This window comes from Rhinolophus ferrumequinum, chromosome 10 (genome assembly GCF_004115265.2).
Source record: "Rhinolophus ferrumequinum isolate MPI-CBG mRhiFer1 chromosome 10, mRhiFer1_v1.p, whole genome shotgun sequence".
NCBI lineage: Eukaryota > Metazoa > Chordata > Mammalia > Chiroptera > Rhinolophidae > Rhinolophus > Rhinolophus ferrumequinum.
The window spans coordinates 41,978,435-42,003,308 of record NC_046293.1 but is presented as its reverse complement, the minus strand read 5'-3'; the positions used below and the strand labels follow the sequence as shown (position 1 = coordinate 42,003,308).

The following is a 24,874-nucleotide window of genomic DNA, read 5'->3' as shown; positions in this document are numbered from 1 at the left end:
TCCTGCAGTGTATTTTCACCTGTCACACTCTTCCACCACTTTACCAGTCTCAACTATTATCCTAGTTTGTGATATATACCATGTGCTGAATTGTAGTTCCTTTTTTTCTAATTAAAATTTATTGGGCAAATATATGGTAATGGAAGGAGAACTGGCTCTGGGTGGTGAACACACAATGTGAGCTATAGATGATGTATTACAGAATTGTACTCCCGAAGCCGGTGTAACTTTACTAACAATGGTCACCCCAGTAAACTTTAATTTTTTAAAAAAGCCTATATAAATATGAAAAATTTATTGGGGTGACAATGGTTAGTAAAATTACATCGGTTTCAAGTAACAATTCTTTAATACATCATCTATATATCACATGGTGTGCTCACCACCCAGAGTCAGTTCTTCCATCACCATATATTTAACCCCTTTTACCCTCTTCTACTTTCCCTACTTTCTTCTACTTTGTTTCTTTATTTGTTTGTCTTGTTCCTTTGTTGCTTTCAGTTTTATATCCCACATATGAGTGATGTCACATGGTTCTCGACTTTTTCTGTCTGACTTATGTCACTTAGCATGATATTCTCAAGATCCATCCATGTTGTATCAAACGGCACTATTTCATCTTTTCTTATGGCCGAGTAGTATTCTATTGTGTATATGAGTATATACCACATCTTCCTTATCCAATCATCTATCGAAGGACACTTTGGTTGTTTCCATGTCTTGGCCACAGTAAATAAGGCTGCAATGAACATCAGAGCACATATATCTGTACAGATAAATGTTTTCAGATTTTGGGGGTATATACCCAAGAGAGGGATTACTGGGTCATATGGTTATTCTATTCTTAATTTTTTGAAGAAGCTCCACACTGCCTTCCATAGCGGCTGCACCAATCTGCATTCCCACCACCAGTGTATGAGGGTTCTTTTATCTCCACAGCCTCTCCAGCACTTGTTATTTTTTGTCTTGTTGATAACATCCATTCTAACTTGTATGAGGTGATATCTCATTGTGGTTTTTAATTTGCATTTCTCTTATGATTAGTGATGTTGAGCATCTTTTCACATGTCTATTGGCCATCTGTATGTCCTCTTTGGAGAAAGGTCTTCTGCCCATTTTTTAATTGGATTGTTTGTTTTTTGTTGTTGAGTTGTATGAGTTCCTTATATATTTTGTATATTAGCCCCTTATCGGAGGCACTGTTTGCAAAAAGCTTCTCTCATTCGGTTGTTGTCTCTTTATTTTGTTGATGGTTTCTTTTGCTGTGCAGAAGCTTTTTAGTTTGATATAGTCCCATTCATTGATTTTAGCTTTTATTTTCCTTGTCTTTGAGATCAAATTCATAAAATCCTCTTTGAACCCAAGGTCCATAAGTTTAGTACCTATGTTTTGTTCTATGCAGCTTATTGTTTCCAGTCTTATATTTAGGTCTTTGATGCATTTTTGGTACATGGTGACAGATAGAAGTCTGGTTTCATTCTTTTGCATGTGGCTTTCCAATTCTCCCAGCACCATTTATTGAAGAGGCTTTCTATGGTTCCTCTTAAAAAACTTTTTGAGAAGTCTATAAATAATACAGTAACAGGCAAAGAGTTGCTGGTTCTTACATAGCTCATTTTGGTTTGTCTTCCTTATTTGTATAAAAGGTGACTATAGAGAGGTTGAATTAGTTTCAATACAACTCTAAGCTTTTTTATGGTGCTTAAATAGTTCAGTATTTCAGTCCAGTTATAGAAAATAAGTTCATTAAATGTAAGAGAGTGGACTTGGAATGCCTCAGATTATTATTCTGATTTTAACCAATTTTATTTTATTAATATACATAATAATTATGTCATGAATATTTAGACCAATAAAATTATCAAGTAACTATAGACTGATAGAAAATCATAGAAATTAAGTGTTAGAAACCACTTAGAGATCTAGCATCTCACCTGAGACAGAAATCTTTTCCTTCAACATTTAATCTTTGTTTCTACACTTCCTGTTTGACAAAGTTCATTACTGAGCCATTTTGGACAGCTCTAGATATTTTTAAACATTATCTTATATCAAGCTAAAGTCTGCCTACTTATAACTTTCATAAAGTCTTATCAATTCTGTCATGATAGTCCTTCATTTATTAGGAAACAGCTAGCATTAATCCCATCTTAACTCTGCCTCTGCTTCTTTTTGTCCTTTCAATGTTTAACATTCTCAGCTCCCCTAACTACTTCTCAGTGGTATCACGGCTGCATATCTCACTTCTTAATCAGTGTCATCAGTATTAGTGCTATCAAAGAAGCAGACCCGATGAACTAGATAACAGAAGTGAGTAAGGATTTTGAAGTAAGTGCTGGATAGATATTAAGTGTAAGAAAGAGCTGAAAAAGGAAAGTCAGCTGAAGGCTACTCTAGAAAGTGAAGTATAAGGTGATGAGGATCTAGACTGAGGAGCAGTGCACATTGGAATGAATGGACAATTACATGAGGTGTCTCAAAGCAAACATCAACTGGATGTAGTAGTTGAGTAAATCTCATGGACAAAGGAAAAGTGATTCAAAGCATCCTCCAGGTTTCCTAGCATGAATGACTGATAAAAATGTTAGTGCTATTGTCGGAGATTATGGAAGAGAGAACTAGTTTGGAAGCAAAAGGGAGAAAATAATGAGTTAGCTTGAGATGGGGGCAAAATTAAGACATCCATTTTCAAATCTCCTTTGCAGATATGAAGATATGGGACTAGGAGTTTTTGTGGCTGAGATATATCTAGGTAACGATCAGATTTAAGATAGTAATTGTAGCCCAAGAACTGACCATTAGTCCGATGGAGAGACCAAGGAGAGAAAAGAAGACCTGGGACTAAGCCTTGAGGAGACAAATAACTTGACACATATCATGTCGGAAATTATGGAGGATGTATTAAGAGAAGCAGATCTTAATGTAAATCACATTTACAGGATGCTAGTAAGCTTACATAGCTAATGTTCTACAAATGTTGAGTGGATGAATAGTAACAGTGACTATAGGAAAGCCAGTTTTGAATTTTGGAAACTTTATTATGTTGGTCCCAAATTCTAAAATTTTACATTGTTTTGATTCTTAGAATTTCTGGAGCCTATTCCAGGGTAAAAAAAGGAAAATGTGCTTATTTGGGCTGTCACAACTATCTAGTCCTTTTTAAAGTAAATGTTCACTTAGTTATCTTAAATATTAGAAATAATTAACATGTTAAAAGAGTATGTGGACTTACGTTTTTTATTTCAATGCTGTAGTCAATAAAACATGAAATCCATGAGACACAAATATCCAAATGAAACGAAACCAGCGTCTATGTGATTTGCCTATATAATACTTACCTCTACATATACCCAGATGATTGATGATTCACAGTATTTTGGGGAATATTGAATTTTGCTGGTAATTGTTTTTATTTATAATTGTATTTAATTAGTGCTTATGATTGAGTACAAAATTTCAAAAGCTCATAAATATTTACATTTGTGTGTTTCTGTAATTTTAGGAGATTTTCCTTTGAATATTGCATCCTCAGTTTTTCAAAAGTGACTCTTTCGGGTGTGTGTGTGTGTGTGTGTGTGTGTATGTGTGTGTTTATGTATGTGTATAGATATAATGCTTGTATTATCCTTGGAGCGGGGGATAGTTTATATGCTAACGTTTAATATTGTCACCAATAGTCTACCTAAATGATCTTGTGTATATGTGTGTATACAGCCACAATTCCTTCAGGAGACACCTACCAAGGCAAATGCAGGTTTCCAGTGTTGATTTTAGCATGGGCACAGAACCCATTGTACAAAGAGGAGAAACAACAACCAGCATTGGGAGGATAAAACCAGAGCTCTACAAACAGAAATCAGTTGACTCTGAGGGCAACAGGAAAGAAGATGTCAAAACCTGTGGAAAGCTTAACTTTACCCTCCAGTATGATTATGAAAACGAACTTCTAGTTGTTAAAATTATCAAAGCCTTAGATCTTCCTGCTAAAGACTTCACAGGAACTTCCGATCCTTATGTGAAGATGTATCTTCTTCCAGATAGGAAAAAGAAATATCAGACCCGCGTGCACAGAAAGACTTTAAATCCTCTATTTGATGAAACTTTTCATTTTCCTGTAGCATATGATCAACTAAGCAACCGAAAACTACATTTCAGTGTATATGACTTTGACAGATTTTCTAGACATGACATGATTGGCGAAGTGATTGTTGATAATTTGTTTGAAGTCTCTGATCTCTCCAGGGAAGCTACAGTATGGAAAGATATTCATTGTGCTACCACAGTAAGTAATAGTTACACCAATATATTGCTTTTTATTTGACCTGCAGTCAAAAACTAAAATTAAGTATTACCCAGCTTATTGGAATAAGTTTACAAAGTTACTGAAATTTATGTGCTAAGAACCTATAAAGGTAGGATTTGATTACATACATAATAATAATTCAGGCACCTCACAGAATATGTATGAGCAGCTCTTGTAAATTACCAAAAGTAGTAGGTCTTTTCTCTTGCAAAATATTTATCACCTATTTTTAGCACTCAATTACCTCATAGTTAATTCTGACTTTTATTATTTTAAATGACTTTGTTCCTCAGATCAAACCTAAAATGTACTTTGATGCTATTTCAAAAAATGCTTAGTTTGGTCTAAAACAGCCCATTCCTCCAGAAGCTTTTGTGGAATAGATATGATTACAGTAGTTGAAATGCTGAATGATGGAGAAGAGACTGTTTACTTAGAACTCTTGTTTGTATTGCAAAATGCTTTTTCTGATTATAAAATAATAGCCTTAATATTGAAAATTTGGACAAAAACACAGCATAAATTAAAATACAATGCTACCAATTATTTATACTTATATGTATACCGTGTTTCCCCAAAAATAAGCCCCAGATAAGATCTCAGCCAGGCAGACGAATTTAGTACGTGATGATGATGTTCCAGAAGAAGATGACATGACTGTATTTGAATAAATGTAGATTGTTGCACATGAAAAAAATAAGACATCCCTTGAAAATAAGCCCTAATGGAGCAAAAATTAATATAAGACCCGGTCTTATTTTCAGGGAAACACGGTATGCATATTGCTTTCTAATTTTTTTCTATGCATGTTTAAAATTATTAAGATGAAATTTAGTTTAAAATTTTTCACACTGATTTACTTTCGTGCTATATTTGTTTTAATGTATGACATATGCATAAACATATTATTCATTTATCCAACTATTTTCTTATTTTTGGACATTTGAGTTAGGCATAAATTTTGTTGTGCTAAAAATTGTTGTGTTCTTTTTTGCATGAATCTGGTTTTTTTCTTTGAAATTGTTTGTCCAGAATAGAATTATAGAAGTAGAATTAGAGACCTGGCCCCTTAGGTGAGATTGCTGAATTGTTTTGATTTGTTGGTTTTTAAACGGAGGCATTTAATTTTTACCACCATGTTGTCTTTATATATTTATCATCTTTTGTCTAAGTTTTGTCATAATTTATAAGCTTAAAATGTGGAATTTATGAATAGAGAAAAAGGATTATATTTAAAAATAGGAAAATTATACTTTTTTTCTTAAAATCTATTGGGGTGACAATGGTTAGTAAAATTACAGAGATTTCAAGTGTACAATTCTGTAATGCATCACCTATGTATCACATTGTATATTCACTATCCAGAGTCAGTTCTCCTTCCATCATCATACATTTGATCCCTTTTACCCTCATCTACCATCTCCCTCCCCCTTACCTTCTGATAACCACTGAACTATTGTCTGTGTCTATGAGTTTTTGTTTGTTTGCCTTGTTCCTTTGTTGCTTTCAGTTTTGCATCCCATATATCAGTGAAGTCATATGGTTCTCGACTTTTTCTGTCTGATTTATTTTGCTTAGCATAATAATGTCAGGATCCATCCATGTTATCCCAAATGGCACTATTTCATCTTATAGTATGCCATATACGGAATACTATATGGCAGAGTAGTATTCCATTGTATATATATTTATCCAATCATCTACCGAAGGACACTTTGGTGGTTTCCATGTCTTGGATACCATAAATACTCGTAAAACTGCAATGAACATTGGAGCACATATATCTTTACAGATAAATGTTTTCAGATTTTTGGGGTATATACCCAGGAGAGGGATTGCTGGGTCCTATGATAATTCTATTCTTAATTTTTTGAGAAATCTCCACACAGCCTCTCCAACACTTGTTATTATATGTCTTGTTGATGATAGCCGTTCTAATTGGTGTGAGGTTATATCTCATTGTGGTTTTTATTTGCATTTCTCTGATGATTAGTGACATTGAACATCTTTTCATATCTCTATTGGCCATCTGTATGTCCTCTTTGGAGAAATGTCTATTCAGGTCCTCTGCCCATTTTTTAATTGGATTGTTTGTTTTTCTGTTGTTGAGCTGTATGAGTTCCTTATATATTTTGGATTTTAGCCCGTTATCAGAGGCGTTGTTTGCAAATATCTTCTCCCATTTGGTTGGTTGCCTCTTTGTTTTGTCAATGGTTTCTTTTGCTGTGCAAAAGTTTTTTAGCTTGATATAATCCTATTTCTTTATTTTAACTTTTACTTTCCTTGCCTTTGAGATCAAATTCATAAAATCCTCTTTGAACCCGCTATGGAAAGAAAATTATTTTTTAATTCAAAGTAATTCCTTTTGCGTTTTGTCCCCATATCAACATTTTACTAATTACAATCAGTATTTGAGGTCATTATATTTTCACTATAAATTATATGGATGAATTAATTTTACAATTTATAGTGCCATTACATCATCACAACATTTTCAGTTGTTCGGTTTTTATTTTCTGGTCTTCGTTGTTACATGTATTATGGAACAAAGAAGAAATTTTGAAACTGAAATATATTTCAAAGATATTGAGGCTTTTTTGATTCGATATTGTTTTTTACCTTATTACTGATATTCCTACAGGGGAAAAAATGGTGAGCAGTGGTTTTTACTGTTTTTAGAAACATGACACCTTCTAGACTTCTACAAATGCAGATAATTGTTAGATTATTTCTCTTGATTCCTCAATCTTATATTATTTCTTCTTTTATTCATTCAACAAATATTTGCTGAGTGCCTACTATGTGTTTGGCATCCTCTAAGTACTAGAGATGCAAAAAATTGCATGAAGCATGTTCTATTCATACATTTAGGTTCAAAGGTAAGTAACCCCCAAATGAAGTCGAAAAATTAGTATAAACTTCTTAGAGATTGACAGTGATTTTTAGTATTTGTTTGTTTTTCTTTTTACATTTGTGAGTTTTTGGTCCGTTTTTAAAAAGTAGGAATTATTTATGGAAACTTCAATTTTTGACTGTTAATAAAACATTTGTTTGGGGGTAAATATTAATAAATTCTTTAATTGTATTTTTAACTATCCGATATTCCTGATATATTAATTTTCTATATCTGCTATAAAAATTACCACAAACTTAAAACAATACAGATTTATTATTTTACAGTTCTGTAGGTTAGAAGACCAACATGGGTCTTTTTTTTTTAATTAAAGTTTATTGGGGTGACAATGGTTGGTAAAGTTACATAGGTTTCAGGTGTCAATTCTGTAATACATCATCTACATCTCACATTGTGTGTTCACCACCCAGATTCAGTTCTCCTTCCATCACCATATGTTTGATCCCTTTCACCCTCATCTACCACTCCCTTCCCCGCTTAGCCTCTGGTAACCACTAAACTATTGTCTGTGTCTATGAGTTTTTGTTTCTTCATTTGTTTGCCTTGTTCCTTTGTTGTTTTCAGTTTTGTATCCCACATATCAGTGAAATCATATGGTTCTCATTGGACTAAAATCAAGCTATTGGCAGGACTGCATTTCTTTTGGGAGCCTTTAGGAGAGATCCATTTCCTTGTATTTTTCTGCTTCTAGAGGACAGTAGCATTCCTTGATTTAGAGCAGGCTGGTGTTGGTAATATAGGATAATATCCCCATCTCAAGGTTGATAATCTTAATCACATCTGCAGAGTTCCTTTTACCATGTACGTAACATATTCAGATTCTAGGAATTAGCACATGGCCATCTTTGGGGGTGACTTTATTCTGCATACCACACCTTTATACATTTTCATTTTAGTGTTCTGGATATAAAAAGAAGTAGGCAGATAATAAAATGTATTATTATATTATTCTAGTCAAATGACGTTTCTCTTTAACTGGAATATTGAGCCACACACTGTTCTAGGTACTGCTTACGGCTTTTTCTTATTGGAAGGATAGTAATGAAACCTAAATATTTTGGTTATGGGACCAAAGTTCACGATATACACCAGTATCATCTTTATGATTAGTCTAATATTTAATTAAAATCTTTCTTTAGCTTTTGAAAATCATTAAGCAATTTTATATTTTCAGATTAATAAAATAAAACAAAAACTGATGTGGGTTGAAATTTGCTTCAGAAACTTTTTTTTCTTACACATCTTTAACTTTAAATAATTTCATACAGAAATTATAGAGTTTTCTGCAAAGAAGGTTGAAAAAAGAAAAGAAATAAAAAACAATATATTCCTATGCCCTCACTCATTCAAGTCCTGTAGAAACCTGCAAAGGTGATGAATTATGTGGGCATAGATACAAAAAAAAAAAATATGTAACAGATAAAACATATATTTCAATTAAGTATTAGCTATCTTTATATTAGGGGAAACTGATGAAAAGCATAGGTAAATAACTACCTATTAAGCATAGGTTTTGAAAAAATCATTATTATAATTTAAGGTTCTCATTTGAGATAATCATATATGAGTTTTTAAAGAGTGCCTTTGTATAATTGCAGTTCTCCAATTTAAATAATCCAAAGTTTAGTTAAAAAAATATTTTGTCATTGTTTTGAAAAGAAATAGTTAATAATATCTTTATTTTTTTATTTAACTAATTTATTGGGGTAATATTAGTTAAGAACATTATATACTTTTCAGGTGTACAATTATATAATACAGTATCTTTATATTGCATTGTGTGTTCACCCCTCATAGTCTAGTCTTCTTCTGTCATCATATATTTGACTCCCTTTACCTTCTTCATCCTCCCCACAACCCCTTTTTCTCTGGTAACCATTATACTATGGTCTGTATTATGATATATTTTTAATTTTTAATGAATCTTCTTAGTGTCATTAAGTTGTGCTTTACTGTCATATCAGTGTAAATGCCACGGACCTCTTTTTCTTTCTTCAAGCCAGTGGTATCTTATTATTGTTGAAAATGGAACTCTACGGAAATGAGAGTTGCTGTTTTTTTTGTGATTGTTGCTTTTAATTATTTTATTTGTCTCATTCCAACAAATTTTCATCGTGGAGTCTTTGTCACATTTTTTTCCCATACTTCCAAAGGCTTGTACAAGGCCTCTTCAAACAAATCTTGCTGGGCCAGTTTATTAAATGAAATCGATGTTTTTTTGCAGTATTCAATTGAAATAATTTCAATTTGATAACATGAATATATACTGAGAATCTTCTGTGTACAAAGTTTATACTTTGTTCTAAAGTGGAAACAATGGCTAGTAAAATACAACGTTTAGTCAAGAACTTTAATGGAAAAAAACAAGTAAACAAAGAAATAAAGTATTTTCCAACGTATAAACAATACTACATAATCTTTTCCTGATAACCTCAAGAAGTGTGGTCTTGTCTACAAACATACACACAGAAACACAAATATACTTTTTCATACAGATTGTAGCTCAGAAGAAAATGGTATTTAAGATCACCCTTGGATGACAACAGAACTATGAAAAAAAGATGGATGTTCCTTGAAGAGAAAACAGCGTGAGGAAAAGGAAATAAATTAAGAGTAGAATGTTTTCAGAGGAAAAAAGTATACTTGTAAGTGGGAATATGGGATGAAGAAGGAACTAAAGGGAACACAAAGTAGAATGTTATATTTATACTACAATCAGGAAGACCTTTAGTAACATTAGGGTTTGTATTTATTTTGTTTTTATCAGGAGAGAGAAACCACTGGAGCCACTATCTTGTATGGCAACTGGGTGTATATAGTGGGTAGGCCTGGGAGGTTGTGAAATACAGGGGGCCAGGTAATAAATAGTCTTAACACAGCAGTCTAGATGAGATGAAATAATGTCCTACTGAGGCTAGTAACATTGGAAATGGAAAGAAGCAAATCTATGCTAATGCAAGCATTGTCTGCTGCAATTATTTGAACATTCTGCAAGTATACACCTTAAGTCTGCTATTTGCCCCTCAGCTTCTGGAAGACAGAAAGCATCTTGTGCATCTCTTGCCTTCCTCACAGCAAATATGAACGCTTAGTGGTTAATCAAGAAGTACTTTTTGAATAAATTAACTTAGCAAATTTTTATAGAAGGCCAAGTGTAAGAATTTAAATACAAATCTACCACCATCAGAGGAGAAAAAAACACAATGCAATGACGTACCCTATTGTCTACAAATTAATAAACATATGTTTGGTTTCATTTGCTAACATTAACTACTTTCTGTAGACAAAAAAAATAAGAAATTATTTAGTGGATGGTACAAACTCATATGTAACATAAACCAGAAATATTTTTAATTGTCAAAAATCCTATCAGGTTGAAACAAGAGCCACATATTTGATATTCATAATTTCATTACTAATAAATTATTTCTGTACAAAAAGGATTGATATTCTTATCAGGAATCAGTGGGTGTTTTTTTTTTTTTTAATTTGAGATTGAAAGACAAAGGAAATAATAAAGGTGTGTCTTTATTCTGTGGAAAAAATTTTCACTTTAGGAATCATCCCACTATGTATCACAAATGTGTCAAGCCAATCACCTATTGCTTTAATGTAGAAATATCTCTAACATAGGGAAAAATCACGCTGAAGAGCAGTGTCTACCTTATGCCACTGTTTCTGTTATGGGAAGGAGAAATATATATTCATATGCAGTTATATATACAAAAAAGTCTAAGGATACACAAAGAATTTAGTAATAGTAGTTACCTATTGGCAAAAAATGGTAGAAACTGTATGAATATGGAAAAGGAATAATTTGCAACATATTGCTTTTTACGCATCTTATTTTTAAACTATGTGAGTATTCAAATTTTTAATCTTTTTCAAAAAGTCAATCATTATACAGACTAATATATTTTGAATATTTAAACATAATTTTCTCATACCCACTCAAGAGCCATTGAAAGTGTAGGGAAAATATAGTAGATAAGGAAAAGTTTTCCCTTTTTTGAACAGAACCAACTTCAGTTTGCATATTTATTTATTTACCCATCTAGTCAATTGAACACTTTTTCAGCTCCATGTTTTAGACACTTAGAAATTTTCACAAGAATGGAAAATGTGCTTGTATAACCACACTGAGCGGTTTTACAGTTATAAAGTGCTTGAATCTGTTATCGTCTAAGGAACTGTCTAGTATTGTTGGAAAGAATAGACCTTGACATGACAAATACAAAAAAATTGTTGTATTCATTGTGCCAGCTATTCAGAGTACTAAATGTACTAGCTAAGCTTTGGTTTGAAGTAATCTATTTTATTACACATGACGAAAATTTCTTTAAATGTTTAAAAAATATTTTTAATTTGTCTTCTTATTTCCAGCAATATATTTTTTAATTTTTCCCTCAGTCATCCTGGATCTACCCCAGGATCAGAATAATACTATATATTTTTGCATTTAGCTATCAATGAATTCTCTTCTAAAGTTTGTTAACTATGGAGTAATGTGTTAGCCAATAACATTTTAAAGTGTGGCAAAATTCCAACCTCCATTCTAAGGAAAAAAGTGTGGTGGAAGACAGGGCAGTGGGGTGTAAAGCTTTTTGGTCAGAGGCTGTCTCCCTTAGATCTCCCAGGTACAGCAGGCGCTATTGTAGCAAAGGCCGGCAAATTGGGACAATGAACCCACATCTGCTCCTCTGTGAAGATTCCTGATGTTCTATTTCATCTCTGCAGTGAACTTGGCCCTGGAGTGTCACAGATATCCCACATGCTAATGAACCACCATTAATGGATCATTAACTCAAGTGATGCAAATAAATTCCATGAACCTATCTATAAGGTTTTTCAGTCGTTTGCAAGAATTGATAGGAAGTAACTATATTGTAATATAAAATTAAAGTTAAGTTTAAAATAATAGAGCTTATCATAGACTATCACGAAATTATGAGAGTTCCCAAAGCTTGATTCTTCTTGACCTTAACACCTGCTTAACTCAGGCAGACTGTTAAAAGGAACTTGGTCTCACAAATATTTGGTATTCAATAAATCACCGCAGTTTATTATCTTACTTTTTTTTTTAATTTTATTTTTTAAATTTATTGGGGTGACAATTGTTAGTAAAATTACATAGATTTCAGGTGTGCAATTATCTTACTTTTAAAATTAAACCATATGTGCAAACATTTAGAAGACAAGGCTTTGGTGTCTGTTCAGTCTATTCTGACTACCCTTGCATTTTACGTGGACTATTGCCGGTAAATTGGCTTTAAATAGCCCACATCAATGATTACATTAGACTTTTAGTATCTGTTTAAGCAGTTGATTCCTGTTCTGTTTCACAAAAGAAAAAAAATCAAAGTTGATGCATATCTCAACTTAAATTTGTGCCAATACCAGTAAAACCTCTGGCTACTGTATGGAGAATAGACTTTGGGGTGCAGGGGTGAAACCATGCGAACCAATTTAAGGTAGACCATAGAATAGTGAAGCCAAGTTTATCCCGTCTAAATGTCTACATATAGCAATACTGAGAGGGCTTCCTTTAATTGGGGATTTTGTAAAGGTATTTAAAAGCATCAAACACTCTAAGGAGAGCTGTATACAGTTTATTACACCGGTTTCTACGTCCCATCTATAAATAATGATTAAGGTTTGAGAATAACACTCCAGTTCCTTTCACCAAGAAGCTTAAGATAGCTCTTAACCAGTATTATAAAAGGAAGAGTTCATAACAAATTTGTATCCTCTTCTTATGTCTTAAATTGCACTTGTCGCAGTGTCTATATTGGGCTCTCCCCTCTTTGCTTCAGGCTCTTTATTACACAGGTAATTATGAGATTTGCTTTGTTAAGTCCAGGAAAGGCGGTTTTAAGGCCTCAGATCTGTCTCTACAACCTGAGCACTTCATGGCTCCTGGTAGCTAAGTCTACCGTTGTGTCAGATAGAACAAGAGCTAAACCATTTTGGCAGGCAGAGATATGTCCCGCCTGCACTGGGAGCTGAAAATGGTTCTCCCACTGAGCAGAAACACGACACTATTAAATAGCATCCCTGGCGATAGCAGCTCTGGGTTGTGACTGTTAATCACTTAATGCTAAGACAGGGTTTGCAATTACCCCATCTCTAACCTGCCATGTTCTCTGCCCTTTTCTGCCCTGACTTCAGCAACATTTCAACTGGACTTTGTACCGTGGCCAACCAAGCACAGTTCTTAATATCATGTGCTTAATACAAAGTGCATTTTTTCCTTCTTGCAGAAATACAAGCGAGTCCTCCTGAAGGGCACCTGGTGAGCACTTTCTGTCTTCAAGTGGAGATGGCAGGAAAAACTCAATAATGAAAACTGTGATATAAAAATGCAGGAATCTAACTAGGTTTTGTAATAGAGCCCTCTTGCCTGTGCCTGCCCTCACCCTCATTGAACACGATGAAATCGGATTTAATCAGAATACTGGGAGAAGGAGAAAGAGCAGGGAGGAAGTGCTGTGCAAAAATTGTGGTTCTTGAAAAGAACAAGAGGGCGGTGGATTAGAAGCTGGAAGTTATAACGTTAATTATATTTTCTAATTTGTATTCTATCAAACAGCTTCCTCCCCGTTCTCATTTGCCTCCCAGAGTCACTAGACTGCTTGTGCTGGCAGGTTGGAGGATACGACCATATGTGCAAAAAACAAAGAAAGCAAATTATACACCTTAGGAATATACTTGATTCTGAAATCCAATGTACTATAGAATTATAGCAAACATTATCTCAGATCACACTAGAATAGAGGAATCTATAGAGAAATAAAGTTCAATAAAACTGATAGATAAGTATCCTCTAACTTGAGCTCCCCAAACCCTAAGTATATCTTTCAATGACTCAAAACTATTATGAGTATTAGTTTATTGTCCTCTTAGGGCCACCATATATGGACATGCTCTTGCACAGTTCTGGAGGTTCCACCCACAAAGCCCACAGCACCCGTTAACAGTGTTGCTATTTGCTCACTTGTTCCCTGCTTCCTGAGTAACAATTAATCGTCACTCCTTCAAACAGATGTTCCTGCTGCCACTGAAATCATGACCAAGCCTGATGCTTTTATGATTTATTCGTTCATTTATTCATTCAATAAACTTTATATTAAGCATCAACTTTATGATTGTCACTGGCCCCAGAAAAAAATTGTTTTAAACTAGAAAAAAATAGTGTTTTGTTTTTGTTTTTGTTTTGAGCATCTACTGTGTCAGGCTGCAAACTGGACCCATGACATACATTATATTTTTGTATTATACCTTTAAAAATGAAATGCATCCCCTCTAGGAAATTGTTATTAACCATGGAAATGGATATCATACTGACTGCACAGAATCAGGGTTGATCTGAGTAAATATTCCTGAGGAGGAGTCATTAGAATAAGGTCAGTGTGTTGCTGTTTAAATTATCCTGTGGCATTGCCAGAGCCAGTGGTCCCTCTTTGACCTTCTCTTTGGTCCCTCTTTGGTCCCTCTTTGGTCATTGTTGGAAACTCCAAGCCTCCAAACCTCATTATGTGCATTTCTCTCTGTTTTTAATTCCCTTCACCTTTACTCATTCTTCAAGGTTCAGATTAAATGTCATGCACCTCTGTAGTCCTCCTAGGTTTTCATGGGAAGAATCTTCATAGAAAGAATTTTCATCTCTGTTCCTATAATTAAAACCCAAGAATCTCTCTAAAAGCATTTATAACACTGAATCAAAAACAAAATAAGTATGTTTTTTAAAATTCTGCAGAGCTGTTTTTCTTCCTGCTTGTTCCCTAAAAAATTAATTGTGTGATGTTCTGAGAGGTTCAGTGACTTACTTGTCTAAAATCACATATAAACCCTATGAGGAGAAAAATTTAGTATGGCCATCAGTGTACCCCCACTAACTAGAAGAGTGCCTGGCATTTTGGATGCTCTCAATAAACAAGAGCCTGTTAATGAATAAATGAATGTTTAGGGATCAACAAGGCTTTGATATATAGCTAGAGAACAGAATTTTGGAGTTGTGGCAACATCACAAGAAATTTGTAAGGTGAATGTAGAAAAAAACTTAGGACTCAGTTTGTTAGGGACCACATGTGTCATGTGAAGGAGTGTGGACTCTATATTTTAGACCCAGTGTGTCCAACATATATCAGAGAGTCAAAAACAATCCCCTTGAAGTTTTTAGCAGAGCCAGGAGACAATATAAATGATAATGCTGACTCATTATCCTCTTTAGTCTTTCCTCATGATTCTCCAACCAGATCAACCCTGATGTTCTCTGCCTTAAAAATTGCATCCTTCCTAAATCTAGCACATTGTCTGGAAATTTAACTGATAGTCATTTTTTATGGCCATTTGTTCTTGAACTTGAAATCAAATTATTAGCACCAGCTGATCCTTTGTGGTCTTTCTAATGAGGCTCCACCAGCTCTACAGCAAATAAGGCCTAAAAGGGCCTGTCCATATATTCCCAAACATGTCTGAACTGTATATACTAATTAGTCTTCATTTTGCCAGTGTTTACAATTATAAACTTTTATAACTAAAAATAAATTAGTCCATCTCTTTGAACATCCTCATGTTACACTAAAGAAACTGAGGTCAAGTGGAGTTAAGTGGATTGCTCAAGGTTAAATTCCACAATTTTCTTCGATGAATGGGAGGTATGAGTCAGAGAAATAAAAATTTTCCGATAGTGTGAATCCAGTAGATCCATTCCGGGACTGCATTTCACTGTAGCTTCATTTTGTGAGCAGGTGGGTGAAGGACTAGTAACTTAATGAAGATGCTCTTTGAACTAGTTACACGTTATTTAACAGAGTGTGGAAAACCATCAGTTTTCTTAATAACCAGGAAATGTGTAAGGCAAGCTGTGTTTAGGATACCAAGTGGAAGGCAAGCTGTATTTAGGGTGTTAAGTGGATGTGATGACTGCTGTCACTATGGCAACCAATTGTTTGTTTAAAGGCTCTTTTCAGTTAGTCTTAGTATTCTTACTTTCTAATATATCACTGAATTCAAACCTTTCTTCAGCCAACACCTCCCCATGCCTGTTTACGTTAATGGCCTCTCTCTTCTGTCTTTCTCCATCCTCATCTAGCCTTCTCAAAATAATATTTTTCAAATATTATTTTTATAACTGTCACTATCAATCATACTATTCACATACAACATTATTCCTCTTCTTCCCCATGAAATCCCAGCTCTTTAATCCTTCAAACCCCACTGTAATGGTTATTTCCCTCCCAGGTATGCTTCCTCAGGTTATTTCATCCATGGTTATCAAGGCTTCAACATGCCTGCTTTTCATCCCTTACACTCATTTGCTGTAGCTTGAGCTTACAGTTAGTCCTGAAATGGAATGTGCAGTGCAACTATTTGTATATCCATTTATCTTTCAAATGACTTTTATGTTTATTCTGGAGAGACAGTACATGGAAAAAACTTTGTAACTGTGACTGTTATTCATGAGGTTGACTAGAGCCAATTATCATAAAATGGTCTCTATCTTCCCAACTCTCCTGTGGAGCCAGGATGGATGAAATCAAATGTACAGGCCCTGACCCAACCTCAGTCTTAGGCTTTTCTTATCAGTTCTGTTTCCAAGTACAGAGTCAAGAGATCGTCACTGTGAATACATTAGTGTGTCTGAGAATGAAATAAAGGCCTTCTTACCTGAAATAGATTTTGTAGAACACTGTATCCTAGACATTATAGCCAGCTGTCAAATGATTATTTGCCCAAAGATAGAAGAGTTTTTCAGAGGTTAATTTGGGAAGCTCATGCTTATATAAAATTGTAGTAAATGAGATTACCCACAAATAAAATTTTCAAAAAGTCAAAGTCTTTCTAATTTTAAGCTAAAATTACCACTTCAAACATTTTAAGGATTTTTGGATAAGAATAACTGTAAATAATAACGTATACTTCTCTACCTTCTTAAACAGAACACATAGGATATTTTCCTTAGCCTAAGGAAAATAAGCTAAGCTAAGCTTAAGCTAAGATATTTTTTCTTAGCTTAATGACTCAGTCTTCTTTTTTACTATTAATGAGTGTTCAAGTCTGTAATAAAATGTTTTAAGTTACTAAGGCATTATTAGTGTTAATTCTCCTCGGTACAAAATGATCTAGGTTGCTATTCTTTTTAGTATATTTGTTTCTCTATATGTACATATATTGTAGGTATTGTGATGTGTTTTTGCAGCTATCATTTATTGCTACCTTCACTAAACCTCCTGCTATTAGTTTCCCCATTTCTACATTTCAAGTGCGTTTTGACCTGATGGAGGCTGATATACCAAGTAAACATTATTATTAGAATTTTGTCTAAAATAATAGTAAATGGGTGTTGAGTAAGAAACGATGTCGTCTTCTTAGAATTTTCCTGCATAACTTAGGTATATTTACGCTGGATGTTCAGAAACCTTTCAACTTATTTCCTGGTTCTTAGCTGTTCACTAGGGGGCTCCGGTTGTTGAGACTGAGTATGTTTTATAAGCTGCAGTGGTCTGGGGCAGACAGAGAAGAGGTGGCAATTAAAACTCAACCAGCTCCCTGGAGTTGGGCCATCAACAGGGAGACACACTCGGTGATGGGTACTGTGGCTCAGTACACTTACTGTAACCAAAATCTAGAGTTCTGCTGTTACATCTGTTACAGGACCTTTTTTAAGGTCACATACCTGTTTACTTTCATTAAGTTCATTTCTCATGATTATCCCTTAGATTGCTTCCAGATTTTAAAAATTGAAGAATATTGGTATTTACCTTAGAGAATACTCTGCCCTTTTTAGTATGTAGTAGATTTAGTTCTTTCACATCCGTACTTCCTGAAGGAAAAATTTAGTCTAATGAAGAATCAATTTTTGTGCATTTATTACAGATGCATACTACACATTAATTTTTACCACCCACTTTGATCCAGTTTCCTTAAAATGTTTGACTACATGGAGTTTAAATATTTAAGTAGATTTCTTACTACTGCAGTAGGCAAAAAGCCACCAGCTTGTCATACACAGCTGCTTAGAGATGTCACCTAATCATGCTCTTTGTTTTCAATTGATTTGGCCAAGTACTTTGGTCAACTCCTCACTTTAGCCTCTTTATATTTACGAATAACTGTTAATAACTGATAGTCAAAATTATGTTGTACCTGCACCCATCGAAAAGATATTTGAGAGATGGGACCAAACTCAGCAAACTCTTTGTTCCAGCCAGTAGGCACGTAATATATCTAGAGAAGTATAAAAAGTACTCCCACAAATTATCTAATGTGTAAAAGTAAAACCATGTCAGTCAGACATGTGAAAATATATTTTATTTGCTAATCCTTTTCGATGTCTCTATTTGTGTACTTTATTTCTGTTTGCATGTGGTGCATTGCCTGTTGGACCTTAAGCATTTCATCTCTGAGATCACGTCTCCTATTTCTTTCCTAACTTCTCCATCACCACCCCCACCTTGTTTCTTGGTGGAACTTGGTATCTTGCTCTACATTCACAAAGGGATCCCTTAACTTTCACCAGCTGACAACAAAATATGTCTATGTCTACTCTAATTGATTTCCTGGAAGGAGAAATACCCAGTGAGGGAATGAGGAATGGCTGCCAGACAGAAAACTTAAGCCCATTGCCTAAACCTAAAGAAACACTTGGAAAAAGAGATAGGAGAAACAAGGAAAGAATCATCAGATAAAAGTAGAATTCAGACTTATTTTCTTAGCCCTTTACAGACTGTTCTTTCTTTTCAACTGAGATCGTCAAGGGCAGAATCATACCATGTCTATCATAGTGTTTACAGTACCTACCAGTGGGCCCGGCAAGTGATACTCAGTACTTGCTTGGTGGTGAAAAGAATGAATCATTGGCAGAAGGTTGTACTCTTTCTGTTTTTGCCTCACGTCTCTCCTATTGGATCTTGCTTACTATTTTGTGTCTGCAGCAATCAAATAGCCCAGAGGAGATCCAGTTGGATATATCTTTCTTATAAAATATTTATTTTTTACTAATTTTCTCGAAAAATAATAATTACTTCCCTTGATTAATTTTTTCCATTTATCCAGTTCTTACTGAGCACCTGATATGTGTAAGGCACAGCTCCGTGTGATAGCAATACAGCAATGAATAAAACAGCATCCCTTATCATATGCCAGACACTGTTAAATACCTTGGGCTTTGTTTACAGTATCTTATTTAATGATTAAAACCCCTGTGGAGAGGGTATTTTCCTCAATTTGGAAATGAAGTTTCACAGATTCAAAGCTTAATTAAATTTCCTGGGATCTCACAGCTAGGAAGTAGAAAATAGGAACAAACCAAAGTTTAATTGATTCAAAGTTTATGCTCTTAATTACTAGGCTCTATTACTTCTAGACCATGACTAAAGAAATAGAATTACATAAATCTGAACCTGAGCTCTAAGAATATGTCCAATAAATATTAATAGCCTGTCATGAAGAAATTTTAGGAACCTCGTTCTTTGACTTGAATGCATAGCAACTTATTCCCCCCAAAATTAAATCTATTATGAATTGTCTTTCCAGGAATGGTTTGATTAAATCTGTAAACAACTTTTTTTTTTTAATTAAAGTTTATTGGGGTGACAATTGTTAGTAAAGTTACATATTGAGAAGCATCCTAAATGTGCATTTCTCACTCTCCATTTCATTTGTCCGTCATCTAGGCAGCCATTGACAACAAATATATCTATATCAACGTACTGTGGACATTTCTACCTTATAAATGAAACAAAGCAGATTGGTTTTTATCCACATTAATTCATAGTCTTTCCATTCCTAAGAAAGAAAAATGCACTGAGAGCCAGCTATGCATCAGACACTTTAGTAGAATGTAAAAATAAGACAGACAAGAACCCTGATTTTCTAGACCTTATGTATGGGAATCAGGGAAACAAACAAACAAAAGAACTTAAAGGGTAATTTCTGATGATGGTAAGTGCTATGAAAAGAATGTAAAGGATCTGTGTGAGTGGGGTGAGTGTAGGATAGGATGGGGGAAGGCCTCGTTGAAGAGATGCTGTTTGAGCTGAGTCCTACATGGTGAGGACTCAGCCATGTAAAGATATAAAATAAAAAAATAAAAAAACAGAGGTCAAAGGCAGGAACAAACTTCATTTGTATGAATAAGAGGAATAAAAAAAGCTTTTGTGTTTGCTTCAGAGTGAGCTGAGCAGGAGAGGCAAGATATAAAGTTAGAGAGATAGGTAAGGTCCAGATCACACGGGGACTTACATGTACAACCTTGTAATGCATGGTCCAAACTAAGATGTGTTTAACAATGGAAGGGGATGTTCTGAATAATTACACCAGAACAAAAGGTATAAACCCGGAATTTTCCAGATACACCAGGATTTATAGTTACCCCCACTTATGTCCCAGGGTAAAGGGTTTGAATTGTATTCCAGTACAGTTGTGAGCCCTTCGATGATTTTAAGCAAGAGGGTGAAATAATTTGATTTGTATTTCGTAAATGATCACTTTGGTTGCTGGTGAAGATCAACTTCTGAGATAAAAGATCAGTTTTAAAAACTAAGGAAATAATAGTCCTGGACAAGAGGGGATAGTGGCTTGAATGATAGTAATAGACCTAGAAACAAAGTCACTGGTTTGGGATGTATTTTGTAGATAGTGCAGACAAAACATGGTTTGAATGTGGTGAGGAAAAGAGAAGAATAAAAGTGACTGCTAAGTTTTTGGCTCCCGCCTCTGGGTGAATTATGACACCATTTGCTGAGTTTGGAAAGACTGACAGAAGACTTGGTTTTGGAAGATGATGGGGAATGAGTGGAATGAGCCGTCTGATTTTGACTACATGAAGTTTCAGGTTCCTGTTAGAAATACAAGCGGAGATGTCAATTAAGCAGCTGGCATATACGTACTCTCCTTTCTTCCTCTGTTTAAAGCAGCTTTCTTGCAATGTTATCTGCCTCCTTAATAAAATAATGGAAAATGACATTCAAATATTCTATTAAAGTGATTTTTCACTCAACATCTTCAATTATATTTTGTTTTCACTATCTGGTGTTTGAAATGGCTAACAATACCAATTGCCTTTCTAGGAAAGTATAGACCTGGGTGAAATCATGTTTTCCCTTTGTTATTTGCCAACTGCTGGACGTATGACATTGACAGTCATCAAGTGCAGAAATCTGAAGGCTATGGACATTACCGGAGCATCAGGTATGCACACAGTCGGCCAGTGGGTCAAGAGTATATCCCCAAATAAAATATTCCATGTCCCCCAAATTGTATATAGCGATTGAATTGTTGAGTTCATTTGTCTGTTGTGGGGTAATAAATATAAAAGTAGAAAAAGAGATTACCAATCAAAGTGCTCCAAATCACCTCTTTTAGTTACATTATCATTGTGAACTTTTTAAAAGGTACTATTAAATAGATTGACTTTGAACTCGGGTTTTTATTTTTATTTTTTCTCTACTGATTTAGCTCTTTCTGAAAAATCCATAATTTACCATCTACTTCCCTACTTCCACTTAGTCACTTACTTATAAGGGAAGATTTTTGGCCTTTAAGCCATCATTCACTTCAAACTCGCTCTATGAGTAAGGACCATATGAAGCCATATTTAGACTGAATTTATTTTCCTCACCTGATCTGCAGAGAAATAACCAGGTTCCAAGACCACCATTTGCATTCTTACCACCTTTCTAAGTACAAATCTGGCGACAATAGGGACTGAAAGAAATAAAGGAAATGAATGTCTCTTGAAGTTTCTTAAAGACATTCTTGAAGGAAATTTCTCTTGTGCTAACTTTTATAAAGTGGTAAAGCCACATCATGTTTTTTTATCACTTAATTTAAATCACTACAGTCTGGAGGATTATTTATAACTGAATATGTGAAGTTGGGCATTGCTCTGTGAAAGAAAAAATGATAAGAGCAGAGTAGGGAGAAGGTCAGTAAGCATTTGTTGAATAAAACAGAAATAAGAAATAGTGGAGGTATAATAAAAGATGGCATAGGGGGTAATCCATAACTCTGTGGGTAAGAACAACAACAAAATTAATAAACTAAATTTGCATTACAAAAAGAATGAAGGAACTCCAAGTTCTGGTGTAGATAGAGCCCCAGAATTTACTAAATGAACAAAAGAGGGAGGTGCAAAAATAAATATGGCTATCACATTCCTTTCTGTGTAAGAATGGGAATTTTTAGAATATTCTCGTTGCTAATATTTGCATTAAGATATACTAGAGTGATACACAAAAACTAAGCGGTGGAGAGTTATGGAGACAAATGAGAGAGAGACTTCTGCTTGGACATCTTTCCCTATCATCTTGAACCTTGAACTATGTCGATTTACTAATTTTTTTAAATTTGCAATACAGACTTATATATATGTATATGTGTGTGTGTATATATGCGCACATATATATGTAAATTCAACGTATATGTTACATATATACGTATATATTCATATATATGTATACGTATATATGTAAATTCCACATTTATTTTGAAACAACCCAAGAAAAAGTCTTGGATCCATAAATGTTGAAGAAATATAAACAGTGTGCTCTGTAAACTATTGTTTAGTCTACTCTTTCTACCATATATCAAACACGATCAAATTTTTTTTGAGTTCCACCCAGATTTTTTTTTAAATTAAATTTATTGGGGTGACATTGGTTAGTAACATTATATAGTTTCAAGTGTACAGTTCTCAAATACATCCTCTGTATATTTCATTGAGTGTTCACCACCCAGAGACAAGCAAGCAGCCTCAAAGTTGTAATTAAGTAAAAGATTGCTTCTTATTTATATGAGGCTTTTCATGAGAGGACTGCGTGCTTTGAGAACACCACCTCATTAATTCTCACAAAAAGCTTGTGAATCAGCTAAGCAGCCAGTAAATTATCCTTGTCTCAAGTAGAATAGAGAAATATCGTCAGAGACCTGATGGGGTCATCAAAGGATAAACCAGACCTCGTCCCTGTTTTTAATGAGAGGCCTAGACCTGGGGGCTCATACACAAAAGTGCATCACAAAAACGAGTTTCTTCCTTAGAACATACTTCCTATTATTTTGAAAAAGTTAAAAATAAATGGAATATAGTCATTAAACAATGCCCTTTCACCCTGTTTTCTTCTACATATCCTATTTCTAGCCATAAAATATGTTTTTGCCCTTTGGTGGAGATGTTTATGTAATATGCAGATAGATCTTTCTAGAGCTCAAAAAAAAATTCATTTGCCCAAATAAATTAACATTGCCATCATGTTGCGCTATTCTAAGGAAATAAAATGGATTACTACATTGATGGAAAGAGAGAAAAAGTGGTGGTGGTGCTACAGTTGGAAGGTGACCAGAATGCAAAAAAAAAAAAGAAAAAAGAATGAAGATAGAGCAGAAACTGACAGTTTTAACCATCTAGCATGCTCACCCCAGTGCCAGCATTTCCTCCCAAAGCCATGCCTCCTTTTTATAGAAAAAAAGTAAGGCTTTTAAGAGAAACTTTTACATAATACCTTGTATTTTCTATAGTATTATAACAGTTGTTATACTTAAGGTGGCAGGAATAAAAAGGTAGAGAGAGATCAGTCAGCTGGAGCAGAACTTGTTAACAATTATTTGATCCCTTTGGCCCATAAAAATATAGCCCAATTAAATTGTTCTCTTTCCATTTGGCATCATATAGTCAATGTCATATTAATAAGAATCTTCCTTGAAGCCATCTTTAAGCCAAATATTCCCTTTCCTGTTGTATACTGCTGAGCATTTCATAATGATTCGTAGTGATCATTTCTTCAATCTGAGCTCCTTATCAAGTTCCAACTCTATAATTGTAAAATGAAACCTCTGTACCTTTTCCAACGATTACAGAAAAATTTAACTAATATAGTTTTTGCTTTCTAATTTCTACTCATTATGATTACATATACTTGTCTAGGTATAATGTTGCTCTTTCACCAGTCTTAGTATTCTTATTCTAAATCATTTTGAGGGAAATAAACTTTAATACCATTATTCTTACTTGTTAGGGTTACTTTCCCTAAAAATCACTTCTAACAAAATGTGTCTTCAGATAACTGCGGCAAAAAGACACGTAGCTCTGGACTGGCTCCTGATAAACTAGTGAGTTTTCTCCATTGTATTAAAAATAGTTATATCAAATGAATTATTTTCTAGTTCATTCAAGAGAAATATTTCCATTTAAAATAAGAAGTCTCAGAGAGTCTGTTGCTCCCAAATAAATTATCTGAATTTAAACTGGTAATACCAAAGGGTTTGATATACCACTTTTCTTACTTAGTAACAATTAACTACAGTCTTATTTATGCTTTGTACCATTCCTTTTATTTTAATAAAATTACCTTCCCACTCCTAGATCCTTATGTCAAAGTGTCTCTGATGTGTGAGGGTCGAAGATTAAAAAAGAGGAAAACAACTACAAAGAAAAACACGCTAAACCCGGTGTACAATGAGGCCATTATTTTCGACATCCCTCCAGAGAATGTGGAGCAGGTCAGCCTCTCCATCGCAGTCATGGATTACGATCGGTATGTGCTTCTCTCTACTCACTGAAGATCAGCCACGTTTAGTCATATGCAGACTCAATTCAGCTTTTCAGGTTATTAATTGCCACAATAGTTTTAATATAAATTGGAAGAGGGAAAAATTAG

At 34.3% G+C, this 24,874-nt stretch overlaps 1 protein-coding gene across 1 annotated transcript in view; it reads left to right on the top strand.

Moving 5' to 3' along the window:
* SYT10 (synaptotagmin 10) overlaps nt 1-24,874 on the top strand; it is a 58,207-nt gene that overhangs the window by 27,640 nt on the left and 5,693 nt on the right. The window contains exons 3-5 of the mRNA XM_033117427.1: nt 3,715-4,282; nt 21,290-21,410; nt 24,580-24,751. Coding sequence (XP_032973318.1) covers nt 3,715-4,282; nt 21,290-21,410; nt 24,580-24,751 — 861 coding nt within the window. The remainder of the gene's footprint in view (nt 1-3,714; nt 4,283-21,289; nt 21,411-24,579; nt 24,752-24,874) is intronic.